Source organism: Echiichthys vipera (assembly GCF_963691815.1).
Source record: "Echiichthys vipera genome assembly, chromosome: 16".
Taxonomy (NCBI): domain Eukaryota; kingdom Metazoa; phylum Chordata; class Actinopteri; order Perciformes; family Trachinidae; genus Echiichthys; species Echiichthys vipera.
This window is the reverse complement of record NC_139841.1, coordinates 27,141,016-27,157,007: the sequence shown is the minus strand read 5'-3', so window position 1 is coordinate 27,157,007 and position 15,992 is coordinate 27,141,016. Positions and strand designations below refer to the sequence as shown.

Genomic DNA, 15,992 nt, shown 5'->3' with positions numbered 1-15,992 from the left:
ACGCCCCGGTGCCGCTCGGAGCCCCGTTTTTACCGACACCGGAGGAGACGTTTGACTGCGAAAAAACGGGCCTGCACGTCACGTGACCAGCATGCGGCTCGAGCGTCTGTTAAAAAAAAAGAGCGAACAGGACGACCAACCGCCGAACCGACGACCGGGAGCGACGACAGCGGCCGTTTGAACCGTCAAGTAAGTTAATTTCAGACGTTTAAATCTGTCGGTTTAACCGTTAATCAAAACACAAACCGGCCGTTGCGTTGTTACACTTAAATTAAGGTGTTTTAATTGTTTTTCAGGCTTTAACAGCCGTTAGGTACGGAACTGTGTCACCCGTCGGACAGTTTTTGTCTAAATTCTGTCAAACTTTCTGTTTAATCTACAAATATAACTAAAGGTGTGATGTTTAGAGCCAATTCAAAGGTGTAAAATTATAATCCAACTTCTTATTTTTGTAACTAAATATCGTTTTAACAGCTTAACGTAACTACATCACCGGTCGGACGCCGTTGGCTGGTGTTATCCCTATTAGGACGGATCCGGTCTGCCGCAGTTTCCGGTCTTTTCGTGGTGCTTTTACTCGTAATAGAATTAATTTACACACTTTTAAGAAACTACAAGTGAAATTTCATATTTTTACTTTAACATTTACGTGTTAAATTATTAAAGGGAAGTGACGTTGATATGACACAACAGTGGGATCGTTCTGGGTGACGCTCAGGTGGTGGTTAACATTAAAAATGGACATTTAAATGACTTTAAGGTTTATTTTGAAGCTGTTAAAGCATGGACTTTTATTGTGAAGGACTGGATTATGGGCCCGGATGTTTTGAAAGCATTGAAGTTAATGTGGACGACCAGCAGCTCCCACTGTCAGTGCTACTTATTCACCGGTATTAGCATCCTTTCAAGGACTCTTGTAAACACAAGGATAAATGAGGCTTTTAAAATGATATTTGGTGACAAAAATAAGAAGTTAGACTTTAGTTTAACACCATTAAATTAACTCTAAACATCACACTATCATTTATATTTGTAGGTTCAACAGAAAGTTTGATCTAATTTAAACAAACTGTCCGACTGGAGACACACATCTGTTAATTTATCTTATTGTTTTAAAATAAAAGTGGTTAAAATAACACTAACACTTGAAGCTGCTGGTCGTCCACATTGACATCAATGCTGTCAAAACACCCGGGACCATACTTCAGCCCTTCACAATAAAATGACATGCTGCAACAGCTCCTTCACAATAAAATCACATGCTTCAACAGCTCCAAAATAAAATGCGTCACTTTAATTTACTAATTTGGAATGAAAATGTTAAATCACAAATATGAAACTTCACTTGTAGATTCTTAGAAGTGTGTAAATTAATTCTACTTGCACACATTACAAAAATACCGGAAACTGCGGCAGACCGGATCCGTCCGGTTAGGGGTAACACCAGCTAACGGCGTCCGACTGTTGACACATTAGCTTAGCGACAGCAATGACACCGTCAACAACATCACAACAATGCGAGGCTGCGGTTAGCTGAAACCCCGCCGCGGAGTCCAGGTGGAAAGGTTGGGGGAAGGACACCGCTGAGAGTAAAGGTTAATTACGTGTTTCTGTTTTAAACTCACTGTTTGGGGCTTTTTAATCCGGCTAACGTCATTTAACAGCTACTTCTTGACCAGCGCACCAAGCTAGTGTAACGTTAGCTAAAACAAGCTAGCTCTGGATCAACCTGTTTTATTTATTTGCCCAACTGAGGGCACGTTAACTCACCGTTACCGGGTTTATGTATAAACGACACTTGACGTTAATCTGACTGCGTTTCTGTCTTTGTGAGTCAGAAATGCGTTTACTGCACATTTCCACATGTAAGGAAATTACGTAGAATAATTAAAAATAAATAAACAATTAAACAAAGTACTGCAGTCGAGAATATCATAGAAAAAATACCGTAAAAAATATAAAAAAATAAACAAATTATGTACAATTTAACAGATAAAATCAAGAAAAAGTTGCAGCACCTTTGCACCATTTTTATTATATTATATCATATTTTTAATGCTGCATCAACAATTTTCCCTCAGTATAAAAAACATCATCTTACATTTAATTTAGCCTAATAAATGTGAGACAGAGGAAGCTGTTAACTAACAATACAATATGGAGAAGTGGTGATATTAAATAAAAGTGTTTACTTATTCCAACTACTTTTTGGACGTCTCAAAAAATGCGTAGAATAATTAAAAATAAATTAAAAATAAAAATAAGTACTGCAGTCAAGAATATCATAGAAGAAATATGGAAAAAGCATTATGTACAATTTAACAGATAAAAACAAGAAAAAGTTGCAGCACCTTTGCAACATTTTTATTATATTATATCATATTTTTAATGCTGCATAACCAATTTCCCCTCACTATAAAAACAATTATCTTACATTTAATTTAGCCTAATGTTCGAAGCTAACTGATATTTTGTAATTTGTTTATTTTTATATATTCTGGAAACTAATTTTTGTTAAAATATACAAACGTATATATTATTTTTATATTTATTTACAGTCTGTGTGATAACAACATATTAGAAATAAATAATATATGGTAAGATACTTGCTACGTACAGTAAAAAAAAACAACTAGGTTGAGTTTGAAAAATAATAATAATAAATGTAAGACAGAGGAAGCTGTTAACCAACAATACAATATGGAGAAGTGTTGATATTAAATATAAGTGTTTACTTATTCCAACAACTTTTTGGACGTCTCAAAAAATGCGAACAATAATTAAAAATAAATTAAAAATAAAACAAAGTACTGCAGTCAAGAATGTATTAGAAAAAATACCATAAGAAATATGAAAAAACGAATTATTTACAATTTAACAGATGAAAACAACAAAAAGTTGCAGCACCTTTGCACCATTTTAATTATATTATATCATATTTTTATGCAGCATCAACAATTCCCCCTCAGTATAAATACAATTCATATCTTACGTTTATAGATAACTGATATTATTTGTTTGTTTATATATTATTTTAATATTCTGAATTAGTGTGTATTTTGGAAACAAAATGATATCAATAAGTTTATAATTTTAAATAAAATAAATACAATAAATTACACATGCAAGTTAAAAACCATTTGTTTGAGTTTGGCAACAAAAATAAATTAAATATATTAGAAGAAGCTGTTAAGTAGCAATACAACACGGAGAAGTGGAGATATTAAATATTATATAAGTGTTAAATAAGTGTTTCTCTGCTTTCTAGTTATGTATTATTTCCTGTTTACATGTTTGTTTAAATACATGTGACTTAAATCAAACATTATATAAGCTAAAGTAAGTTATGTGCACGTTATTTTAACATAATTTATTAAATAAAAAGTGTGTTTTCGCTGCGGTGCCTTTGAAGTGAATGTGAAACTGTCTTTGGAGCTGCTAGCTTTCGCTTAGCACGGTTGAGCCGCGTCACCCTGCTGCTTCAACCGGGGCCAGATGCATGTGTGTCAGGAGGCTTTTACCCGTGCTAAACACTTAAATCGACCTGTCTGCTCCCTTCAAACTTCATTACAACCTCCGCTTGTTTGTTTAAACATTAACTTGGGAGCTAAACGCGGAGAGGAGGGAGGGGGGGAAGCTACGTTTGAGTCGGAGGGACCAGGAAGTTGCACGCACCGAAGCAGGGCACTGCAAACACGTGTCTTGTTTTGGGTCACTTTGGAGCCAGCCTCGGACCCGACCTGCGTGTGCCTGCGCCCCCGGGAGAAATGTCACCTTCTCCTTCTTATATCGGAGCTCTTGATTACGAGTAAATGTAGGTAAATTACGCTAAATCCAGTCTGTGTTTTGGGTTTTTTCGCTGTGTAACGAGGTCGTAACTGGGTGGATTATGCTGCTCATGTTGGATTTCACTGACTTGTGTGTTGCAGTTGAACTACAGATGTTTGGGCTTTTTACACAGACAGTTTTAATGTTTTGCAGGGTTTGTGTTTTTGTTTTTATCTGGATATTTCACGTTTCACTCGCCGTGTTTGAGCCCATGCGTGTGTGCGATCCATGTGGGTGCTAATATCCCACATTTGTGCTTCATGCTTTTTTGTTTCGGGTCACATTCCTCCAGAGCTGTCCGATTATTTCAACATTTAACATAAACACGATTATTTTAGGTTAATATACAGGTAAGGATTATTCAGTGTGGTCACTCATTGACGTTAAAACTTAAAAAAACTCTTTGGAAAATGTTTTTAACTGGGTTTTCTTGAACTTAAAATATAATTAAACCGACAAAAATTAGATACATAATAATATAAATGTGTTTGTATATATATGCCTTTAAATGATTCATATGAAATTAATAAATGGGACCAAAATAAACTAGATCAATTCATTTATTAATTTATTATTTGTTACCTACTGAAAACCAAATTAGGGTTTTTTTTAGGTGTCGACCATTGTGCATTTTTTTTCCATATAAACTGCCGTTTTTCTACTTTTGCTTCCTCAATTAACTTCATAAAAATTAAACACAATGATGAAAACAAATGAGTCTCAATCTTTAAAATAAAGAAATATTAATTGAATTTAAAACGCCGTCTCCAGCAACACAGAGCTGTTTGTGGACGCCTGTCTGTAAATGATGCCGGGGGAAAACTATCGTTGAGCGCAGCAGCCGATACGATACACGTAAAAATGCAAACATCGGACGTTGATGTCTCGGTCTATCACTGGTTTTGGTTGCACTGCGTTTATAATACAAGACAAATCAGTAGCTTCATTCTTAAATGTTGCATCATACTAATTTTTATCTCGATCATCTATTTTTTTATAATATTTAAAAGAAAAAAATGTTATTAAAAATAAAATTTGATTAATCTCCCAGCCCAACATTTCCGTCTTTGTGTCTTTTTGTGGTAAAGCAGTGTCATCTGTTTGCTAATCAACTCCCCAGAAAGAAATTAGACTATAGTTATGTGCTTATGATCGTTAGCTGTGTCCAGTCCGTTCAGAAGGGCAGGAAGAGATGAGTGTTTTTGTCTCTGCGTTAAATCTTGAGCTCCCAAGTTTTACATTATGTTGTGAGAGTAGCGTGTGTGTGGGTGGGTGGGTGTGTGTGTGTGTGAGTGAACACCTCTGTCGATGTGTAAATGTGCTTTTAAAGCCAACATTTTATTTTAAAGCCAGACCTTTCTCTCCTTTTTTTCCACGAGAGACTAAATTTAATGTCACATATGTTAAAAATGGTGCGTACGGGTGCGTGAAATCCTTAAAAATGCTTTCAATGTTGATTTTTCAAGATTTTAAAAGTGCTTGAATTTTTGATAAAGTGGTTAAAGATGCTTGAAATTGTATCTGCATTTTATTTCACAAGAAGAGAGCCTGAAATGAAAACATGAAATACTTGTTTTGAGTGTGTATTCATAGAAAAATGTGATTTTACCGCAGCTGTAAGATGCTGGAAAAGCTTGAAAATTGACCCTGAAAGTGCTTAAATATGACCATGGAAAAGGTGTACGAAGCTGTAAATCCTCACACTTGAGAGAATATATTTTTAATTTAATATGTTTGTGTTTGTGTTGCAGATGGATCCTGGACAGGATTTACTCCTCGCTGCCCTGAGCGAGAGTGGCATTTGTCCAAACGACATTGGCATATTTGATGTTGATTCTCAGGATGTTGCACAGCCCTCTACAACCCAGCAAGTAAGACCATATTTCTTCTTATGGAATAGACGTCAACTTCTTAGGGCGCACTCCCACTGTGCCTCCGTCCCGTGCCCCGTGCTTTAGGGTCCTTGTCCCCCCCTCCAGGCCCGTTTGTACTCACACTACCTGGGCCTCGGAGAATGCTTCTTGCTGCCTATACGTCATCACGCCGCAACACGTCACACGCATTGATGACGTCATGGCGATGCGTGGCTTTGTTTACAAATCTTTCCGTAGACCTCTGAGTTTTTGTGCGTCTTGTCGACTGTTTTTGAATCTTTTCATCGACCAAATCTGCAGTAAACACTCCACCTCCGCATCACACCAACGTGAACCTTTCGCCGCCATTGTTTTAAATGTCCGCGCATGGTCCCTCCTTCTTTTTTCTACGTCCCAACAGGCGCACAGGAAATGACCTCAGAACCACCGTAGGCCTCGTGCTCGTACACGTCCAAACATGCTTTACAAAAGCCCACCTCTCCCAAACGGGCAGTGGACGGCAAGCGTGCCGCTCTTAGGCGCGGTACAGTTGCACTTGCACTGGTCAAAGGAACTAGACTTTACCTGTGAAACGTGCTTGGGCACGGTACGGATGGACAGTGTGAGTGCGCCCTCAATGTTTCCCTAACTACATTGATGTTGTGCTTTGTTCCAGTCTATCTCTATCAGTGCCCTGGATGTTGGTGTGGGGACGGAGTCGGTGGATGTTGTTCGTGCTGAACCTCCAGCTCCAGTCCCTATAGTTACTATCAGGGTGAGATTACAGAGCATTACGTTCCCTTCATTAATTATTGAAGACATAATGTGATGTTTCAGCTGACGTTTTGTTTTTGGTGTATGAATTCAAATCAATTTTCTCTCTGCTCGTCTCCAACAGCACAAACCTCAGCCATCAACCACCACGTTTGTCTTAAATCAGCTGAATCAGTTGCCGTCACTCGGAGCTTCTGTGACCAAACAATCAGTTACAAACCCTATCAAACACACGATAACCGTCACCAAAGTGGTCCATGTCACTAAATCAGCCCTGCGAGGATCTTCGAGCCCCTCATCCACAAGTTTTCCTCCTTCAGCGTCCACAGTCGTGCCTTCTAACAGAGATCAGGTACGTTGGGTTGAAATAATGTTTTCCCTGCTCCAAATTGAAACATTCTTTATTTTTTTAACACTATCTTTATTGGACTTTTTTACATAACCACCAAATGAAATGATAAGCTACAAAAATATATCAAGTAGGCACCAGCTCAGCCCATCCCAGACTCCCACTCAACGCACCCCTACAGGTCCGCCCATACATTCCTGCAGTGTGTACCAAGTCAAATGAGTTAGAGTAAACACTAGGGAAGGGCACGAGTACCCGAATGCCCGTTGTTGACGTCACTATTCGAGTAATTTGTCATTATTTGCGCTGCGTATGCTATAAAAGAGGGAGTCCCCCTATGCATGATACGCGGGGACAACGCTGCTTGAATCCATTCTCTCCACAGCGGTGAGGAGCTGCTGTTTCCTTTTCACACATGTTCAAAATTAGCCCTCAGTGTTTCCGCTCCGTCATGATGCATTTTCTCCACCCTTGTTGGTGTTGTTTGCCGTGACGGTGGCTTGAACTCAGGCTCCATAAAAGTAATCCGCTCGCTGAAGCCTTCACCTTCCACAAAACGTAACAGCAGCAAAAAACAGGAGGTTGATTCAAAAGTTAACAGCAAAAAACAGGAGGTTCTTCGTGGCCGTAGAGGTGGACCGTGTCCTCTCTCATCTCTGTGAGAGACCGTGTTGATCCTCTCTGCTCGCTCCCCACAGCGCTTCTGAAATCACTTTAAAAGCACAAAACGAACTGATGAATAACTGCAAACACCGAGCCATCGTAGAGTTCAGAGGGAAGATGAGAGTAATAATAAAAGAGAGAGAGGTGCTTCTGTCTGCAGGTGACTCATATCAACAGGAACTTGCCATATATTTATATCTGGACGTTAAAGGCACCAAATGACTTGTTTTAAATAATTTCTTTAGTTTGTTAAATTAAGAATATGAATATATAATTAGCATTAAGCTGTTTGGTCAGAAAGTGACAGAATCATGACGTTGCCTTCATCCGTTAACATCATTAAGCACTTTGAGACAAAGTCCAAAACATTTTTACCAACAATGCTACTCCTGATTTGCATCTTGGGCAAAACTGGAAGTACTGAGGCTGTATTTGATGTAGTCTGTCGGGGGTTCAGTATGTTTTATGACACACAGAAAGAACGTTTCCCTTGGTTTTGCTGATTTTATATATTTTCCTTTAGCAGATTCAGTTGAAAGACCTCCTTAGGACTGGAAATGTGAAGACCACTGGTCTAAAGGGCAACAGTCTGATGGAGCTCATGAAGCTCAAGCCTCCACCCAACATCGCTCCACCAGTAGCGACAGCCACAGCCACAGGTACTTCACATTATTATTATTTAAATGTACGTATTAGACTGGTGTTTTTTTTTTTTTTTACCTGTTGGGGATTAGCAATGTCTTTACAGTTATTAACAATTAGCAAACAATAGTGATGTACGGTTTTAATCATCCCCATTTAAAGAAGTTATAAGAACACAGAGTTCAGAAAAGCTCAAATTAATCTGCTAAAAGCTGTGGAGTTTGGTGTTAAATCTAAAAAAAATAGTTTTAATGTAGGTTTACATCATTGCAGAGAGCATCTGGGACTTGCTGTCTGTGTTTAGTTCGAGCAAAACACTACAAAATTACCACGAAATAAAGAGAAATTTATGTCTCACACCTCCGCTTGTCTCTCTGTGTGACAACTCCGACTAATGTCAGAACTTTTTATGATCTCAGAAGCTGACTCTCATCCACATTTCATTATTGGTTTAAAACATAAATGAGAATTTTATGTACTAAACCTGCAACTTACTATTATTATCATTGCAAACCTATTAAATCCATTTATAGTTTGGTCTGAAAGACGGAGAAATAAAGGCCAATTATTCACATAACTCAAAGAAAAGCATCACGTTCTTACACTTAAGAAGAAACACAATAATTAATGTCAACAGCATAGTTAATCCTAATAGTATTACTTTAAAATAAAGGTAATATAGGTAATATGTGTATAGCTAATGTCGGTAACGCCTGTTGTTTCTGTTGGTGCTTCAGGTGAAATGAACAATGGGATCAAAAAGGAAGTATTGGGCAAAGATCCGGCCAGGATCTGGATTAATGACGACATTAAAGTGCAAACCTTCTCACATTCTCTGGTAAGTATTAAACCACAGATTTTTAGGCAGCTGCTGAATGCTGATAAATGTGTCGATCTGTTAAAGGCACGATTGGCGAGTTAGTATTTACGCTCACGTCAATCTGTCGACAGAAAATCCCAGGGATGAAGGAGGAGGATGAGCCTGAGGAGGAAGAGGAAGACATCTTGGGTCATGCGGAGACGTATGCAGAGTACATGCCAATGAAATGTAAGTATGACTGTTGTGTTGGTTCGCAACATCATCATTATATTGAAGAATACTTTGTTTCCTAATAACATGAAGGCACAACAACAAAGATCTGGATAACGGCTTGTCAGGATCATTCCAAGTATATGAATCGATTGTGTAGCCGAACGATGCACCAAAGTCACGGTACGGTACAAGACGGTACGGTTCATAGTTACGGGGGAAATGGAAAAAAACTGCTTGTTTGACAGAACGAACATAAGTTTATTAGTAAACAATTAAACACAAGGTTCAAGATTCAAGAAGCTTTATTTATCCCGAGGGAAATGATTGTGCAACGGTTTCAATACAACGATGGGAAAGGGTCCGAGTAACAATAAGCTAACGTAGGTATATACAATATCCAACAATACGCACCGTAGAGTTTAGCAGCATATTGAAACAGTTAAACAGTTTTAGCGGTCAGTATGAAACAAACAAATATAAAAAACATACTACTGCAATTATCCAATAAATGAAATACTTCTTAAATAAAAGTATAACTGCAGCATTAACTTGGGTTTTGGCATTTGCCTGTTCTGAATTCCCAGGTTTGGGTTTTTGAAATAGGGTCTGGAGCTGTTTTTTCGGTGACCGTAACCATAGTAACACCTGGATGGAGCCCTTTAAATGCGTGTGCATGTTCATAATTAACCTGGAGGCTAAAGTTTTCCCACACTTGGGATTTGAATGACAGGACGTCGTCTGCAAGCTCCGGTTTCATGTTGTCGTTCGGCAGTTCGCTCTCTTTTCGCTCGCCTTCCATCTACACAGCTGCACTCTCGGGGGCGTGGGGCGTCCTGTGCTGCAGCTGCCTGCTCTGCTACTCTCACTTGCTCTCTGCTACTGCACACGTGCGAGCTGAACAGGAGGCCAAACGGTCCAGAGGGAACTTCGACTTCAAGTTTTAAGCTCCGCACCACAAAGCAAGACTTTACGTTTGCCATATTAACACTATGTCTCCAATATTTACGGAACGCGATCCATCTCTGTACCCGTCCAGAAGTGCCCGTATCGTGACGGTTCGATGTGAATACGTGCATCGTTACACCGGTTTTTGACCGTTTAACCATTAACCGACAAATCATTTCGACTGATTTTTATCAGTTTAACACTTAAAAAGATATATTATTTATAAATAAAATATCAATACTCAGGGGGGGACGTGCAACCACACTTCCCTTCCCAGCAAACGGTCACGAGAGCCAGGAAGAGAAAAAACATGGCGTCTCGAACATGCAACGGTGAACTGGGACTTTGCATCCCTAATTGAGTGACAACAGCCGTGCACTGTGTCACCCTCGTTTGATGGCACCAACTCAAACCAAACATACAAACACATCATGCACTGTTTGTCTGCAGTAAAGATCGGCCTGCGGCATCCCGATCCTGTTGTGGAGACCAGTTCCCTGTCCAGTGTTAACCCTCCAGATGTGTGGTACAGACTGTCCATCCCAGAAGAAACCATCGACCGCGGCTGCCTGTCTGCCCTGCAGCTGGAGGCCATAACATACGCAGCTCAGGTACGCGCAGTGAGAGAGCAACAAATTAATTCAAACAATAAAAGTAGTCTATGAAAATGACAACTATAATGAAATGTTACAACACACAAAAATTAAATTACTGTGTAAAGAACTGAAAAATCACACTATATATTATATTTAACCACATTTCCTGCATTACTCTGCACTTTTATGGTTCGTTTTGAATGGATTTAAGTTCTCTATAAGTGATTTATTGACAAACCGTCAATAATCAAATCGCTAAAATGTGATAAAAACTAAAATACTCTTTGTTAGACTTCAAAAGTTTTAATTCTGCATTTTTTTGTATCACAGCAACACGAGACATTCCTCCCCAGCGGCGATCGAGCTGCCTATTTGATTGGAGACGGAGCTGGTGTGGGAAAAGGCCGCACCATTGCAGGGATCATCTACGAGAATTACCTTTTAGGCAGAAAGAGATCACTTTGGTAAATGCCCCCAAACCTTTAACATTATATAATTAACACAGATTAACAAACAGCATGACCTCTTCTGATACATTCTCCTCGTTTTTGTTCAGGTTTAGTGTCTCGAACGACTTAAAGTACGACGCTGAAAGGGATTTAAGGGACATCGGAGCGAAAAACATCCAGGTTCACTCACTGAACAAGGTAAGATACTTGTATGATGCGTGGCTACGTTCACATTACAAGCAAATGTGGCTAAAATCCTTTTTTGTTGTCTAGAGAGAAATGTAGACGCAACAATCAGATATTTGTTTCCCACTCAGATCTGATTAACTTGCACATATGGCCCTAAATCCGCTGCACATCCAAACACTAGCCTTGCGTCAAAACTGTCACTCTTCAGGCGACAGTAATGTGCTTTCTAATCTAAGACAAGCGTTTGTGGATGAAGCATTACATTGTTAAATTTGGCTCAGTTAGCAGCTGGCGAGGTAGCTAGCTGTTGGCCAGCGGAAGCACCGGTGCCTCCACCTCCTTCGCTGGGCGGAGAGTGGACGGGCGGCAGCTCCCGGAGAGAGGAGATGGACTTTCAGTTTACATCTGTGCTTTACCTGCCACGTGCCCGTGACATTATTGGTTGCATGTGCGGTGTTTCAGGGCAGAGATCAGTTCACAGCGTAGACGCACTAATATCAGACATGGGTCACATCAAATATGAACGTGAACAGGAAAAATAATCAGAATTGAGCGTTAAACCCTGTAATGTGAACATAGAAAAAGGTGAAAACGGCGAGAAGTGTTTCCTGGTTTGATGCTGTCAAAGTGTGTCAATTGCATGTTTTATCTTTTCAGTTCAAATATGGAAAAATCTCCTCAAAACACAACGGGAGCGTGAAGAAAGGTGTGATATTCGCCACCTACTCTTCCTTGATAGGAGAGAGCCAATCAGGGGGGAAGTACAAGACCAGATTTCAGCAGCTTCTCCACTGGTGTGGGGAGGACTTTGATGGAGCTGTATCCTTTTTAACTATCAGGTGGTAGAATGGATGTTACTTTGTCTTTTCCACGTGTAGCGTTCCTTAACCGAATGTCTTTAGATTGTGTACGACGAGTGTCACAAAGCCAAGAACGTGTGTCCGATCGGATCATCCAAACCTACAAAAACGGGGCTTGCAGTGTTGGAGCTGCAGAACAAACTCCCCAAGGCTCGGGTTGTGTATGCCAGTGCTACAGGTTAGTAGACACAATCAGAGGAAGTTTGCTGTTTGAATGGATTGGCATGTAAACTCAGGTGAAGGCGTTGAATCTCACTAGTCAAACACCGTGAATACTGACAATGTACTTTTTCTGATTAGGTGCATCTGAACCGCGAAATATGGCGTATATGAATCGTCTGGGCATCTGGGGACATAAAACACCCTTCAGAGAGTTTGGCAACTTTATCCAAGCCGTCGAGCGCCGGTAAGTTTCTATTTCTGCAGGTGACAAAAGACAAACAAATGTTAAAAGGCTTGGCCGGTGGTTGGAAAATGTCCTGACAGGGTTTCTTTGCCGTGAATTTCAGAGGTGTTGGCGCCATGGAGATTGTAGCTATGGACATGAAGCTGAGGGGGATGTACATCGCAAGGCAGTTGAGTTTTACAGGTGTGACGTTTAAGATCGAGGAGGTTCCCCTGACTCAGAAATACATCCACATGTACAACAAATCCGTGAGGCTGGTGAGTACAAGAACACGTGTGTAGAAATGAACTTAAACTCATCGCTGCGGTTCTTTTACTTGTCCTTGCTGTTTAATAACGAGTCATTGTGCGCTCCTGCTTCTCCCAGTGGGTGAAAGCGCGTGAAAAGTTTCAGCAGGCTGCAAACCTGATGGACGCGGAGCAACGCATGAAGAAGTCCATGTGGGGCCAGTTCTGGTCCGCTCACCAGAGGTTCTTCAAATACCTCTGCATTGCCTCCAAAGTGCGCAGGGTTGTCCAGCTGGCCCGAGAGGAGGTCCAAAACGGAAAGGTGAGATTAAACTTGAAATATTATCGTAGTAGTGGACAAGTCAATGCCAAAATTATGAAAACGTGACTGTACTTGTTTTCTTACGGGGGGAAAACATGAACACCTACAAGTGTTGTTGTTTGCTGTTAAACGCTAAAGAAGAACAATGCCCACAAGCATGGAAGAAGAGTTTTATATATATATAGAGATAGATACTTTATTCATCCCCTCAGGGAAATTCTGTGTGTCCCATAGCTCACAGTACCCATAATACGTACACCTTATAAAGGCAGTCATTCAACAATAAAAGAAATATGAATAAATAACAATATAAATAAAGAATGATACAGTAATAAAAGAAGTGAGGAGGTGGAGGGTGGATTGGGTTGGGCCTGGCACCAGAGCCAAGGTCAGGGACGAAGGACCTCCTGTGGCGCTCAGTCCTCGAGCGCAGCGCAGTTAGCCGCCCGCTGTGGCTCTGCTCCATCAGGGTGTGGTGGAGGGGGTGGTTGGTATTGTCCATGATGTAAGACGACTTAGTCCACATCCTCCTCTCCACCATGGCCCCCAGTGTGTCTAGGCACCTACCCAGCACTGAGCCTGCTTTCCGGATCAGTTTATCCAGCCCTCTGGTGTCCCTCTCAGTCACACTGCCTCCCCAGCAGACAGCAGCCCTTCATCTCCGTGCACACGACTCGACCGCAGTGCGTCTTTTGCCTTTATGACACCGGTCAACAAGGGATTGTTTTTGCAAGATAAAAGCTACTTGATGTTAGGCTTAACCCGCTGTCCTGAAAAAGTTCACGTTGTGCTTCCTGCTCTAACGTTATTCACTCTTCCTCTGCAGTGCGTGGTGATCGGTCTTCAGTCCACCGGAGAAGCGAGAACACTCGAGGCCTTGGAGGAAGGAGGAGGAGAGCTCAACGACTTTGTCTCAACTGCAAAGTACGGTCCGACTAAAATGTTTTTTTTCCTCACGCTGTTTTAAACTGGATGATGCATCTGTGTCGCTGTAACAAACTGTTTTTGTTGTAGAGGTGTGCTGCAGTCCCTGGTTGAGAAGCACTTTCCAGCTCCTGATCGACAGAAGCTCTACAGCCTGCTAGGTCTCGACCTCCCAGCTAAAAAGACCCCCTCTCCCAGTGAGACTGCAACACAACAGGAACAGAAGGGCAAGAAAAGGAAAGGTAATAAATACGTTACATTAATACTTATTAAAACAGAACTTGCCTTTTCCAGAATACTTCAGTATGGCGCTCGTTTTCAGGTTCATACGCATATTTTGAGTTTCTGCTAGAACATGTCTCCATGCTTTCATGTTAAAAAAATATATTTTTCTCACAGTTTGTCTGAATTTACCTGTATTCACCCTCCAGCCTCTTTCACACACGCACTGCACTGAAACTATTTGGATATTACCCGACGGGGCTCTATGTAGGAACGCAAATGTAATGTTAAAAAGTAGTCTCCCTCCACGGGACACTGTTGCCGTTTGAACATCACTCTGACGGTTAATACCAGCGTCTGCTTTCACACGTCTGTGCTGATGTTGAACGTGCAGTAGGTTTCATTTTGTCGCTAACCCTAACCCTAAAGCAGAGTTTCTTCTTTTTAACTCCTGTACCAAATCAGTTTTCATCCTGTCCTATTTCTTTCTGCAACGAAACGATGCAGAAACGTTGTCTGTCAGAAATGAGATTGCCTACGTGCCCGAATCGAGATTACGATTTAGTGGCGACTGTCTGAGCTCAGTTTTATGGATTATAGGCTGTTAACCTGTGATAATGCACATAAAGCTTGTAATTACAGAGATATATCCTATTTATTCTGAGCATGTCATTTTCGAGCAGGAACCTCAAAAAGGGACTCAGGGAAGAACAGGTTAAACTTGATGTTATTCTCCGATCAACTCTCCAGGTTCAGAGGTTAAAAAGCAGCCGAAAAAGAAGCCTCGCAAGCACGGTGGTCTGTCGGGTACCAGCTCGGAGGAGAGCCAGTCGGATGAGTCGGACGCAGAGTCCGGTAAAGACAGCGACGACAGCTTCAAATCCATCAGCTCGGGGGACGAAGACGACGATTTCAACCCGTTCAGAGACGAGTCCGATGACGACGACGAAGATGGTGAGACTTCTGAGAGGTTAAGGTTAAGGTTTCTACATCCAAATCACTGCTTACAGGAAATCTCTATTCCTTCCATTTGTTTTAAGATCCGTGGCTCATCAGAAAGGAACCAAAGAAGGGGAAAGAGAAGAAGAAGAAAAAGAGAAGGAAGGGTATCGATCCAGACTCGATTCAAAGTGCCTTGTTAGCCTCGGGGCTGGGCTCCACCAGGCCGGCTTTCACTGCCCCAGTTAACCCCCCCAGCACACCTGCCATAGGTAAGAACAATAAACACGGCGAAGCAGGAACACAGCACTCTGATTCGGCCTTTAGAGGGTTAATGAATTCCTTGTTTTCACTTGTTCAAACATAAGTCAAGGCAGAGAGTCAGGATAGCTGCCTAACAAGTCAGGACGCAGTGGAACACGCCCAGAAAATGAAGAAAGATCTGCTGGAACAACTGGAGGATCTCGCTGAGGATCTCCCTCCCAACACTCTGGACGAGCTAATCGATGAACTGGGAGGACCCGAGAACGTAGCTGAGGTATAAACACGGCCTCTAAGTGTTTTTAAAGATGGATCAGTATTTGATTTATGTCTTAAATCCCTTCCATGTTTCTTCAACTGTTCTTCAGATGACTGGCCGCAAAGGTCGCGTGGTTAGCAACGACGATGGCACCATCACATACGAGTCTCGCTCTGAGCTGGACGTCCCGGTGGAAATCCTCAATCTCACAGAGAAGCAGAGGTTCATGGACGGAGAGAAGGTAAACACTA

The 15,992-nt window shown here is 41.1% G+C and overlaps 1 protein-coding gene across 5 annotated transcripts in view; it reads left to right on the top strand.

Moving 5' to 3' along the window:
• The first annotated feature begins 65 nt into the window (after positions 1–65).
• sbno1 (strawberry notch homolog 1) overlaps positions 66–15,992 on the top strand; it is a 38,359-nt gene continuing 22,432 nt past the window's right edge. For 2 of the 5 annotated variants that reach the window (XM_083930029.1, XM_083930027.1), the window contains exons 1-21: positions 1,463–1,595; positions 5,580–5,699; positions 6,358–6,456; positions 6,580–6,807; positions 7,994–8,126; positions 8,847–8,947; positions 9,061–9,157; positions 10,538–10,698; positions 11,014–11,147; positions 11,240–11,330; positions 11,979–12,140; positions 12,224–12,359; positions 12,482–12,587; positions 12,691–12,844; positions 12,954–13,136; positions 13,963–14,060; positions 14,151–14,302; positions 15,033–15,236; positions 15,323–15,493; positions 15,590–15,759; positions 15,851–15,982. In XM_083930029.1, the coding sequence (XP_083786155.1) occupies positions 5,580–5,699; positions 6,358–6,456; positions 6,580–6,807; positions 7,994–8,126; positions 8,847–8,947; positions 9,061–9,157; positions 10,538–10,698; positions 11,014–11,147; positions 11,240–11,330; positions 11,979–12,140; positions 12,224–12,359; positions 12,482–12,587; positions 12,691–12,844; positions 12,954–13,136; positions 13,963–14,060; positions 14,151–14,302; positions 15,033–15,236; positions 15,323–15,493; positions 15,590–15,759; positions 15,851–15,982 (2,832 nt within the window). In that variant the 5' untranslated portion in view covers positions 1,463–1,595. Of the gene's footprint in view, positions 190–1,462; positions 1,596–3,695; positions 3,815–5,579; positions 5,700–6,357; positions 6,457–6,579; positions 6,808–7,990; positions 8,127–8,846; positions 8,948–9,060; positions 9,158–10,537; positions 10,699–11,013; positions 11,148–11,239; positions 11,331–11,978; positions 12,141–12,223; positions 12,360–12,481; positions 12,588–12,690; positions 12,845–12,953; positions 13,137–13,962; positions 14,061–14,150; positions 14,303–15,032; positions 15,237–15,322; positions 15,494–15,589; positions 15,760–15,850; positions 15,983–15,992 lie in introns of those variants that run through there. The other 3 variants (XM_083930025.1, XM_083930024.1, XM_083930026.1) reach the window with 3 other exon arrangements.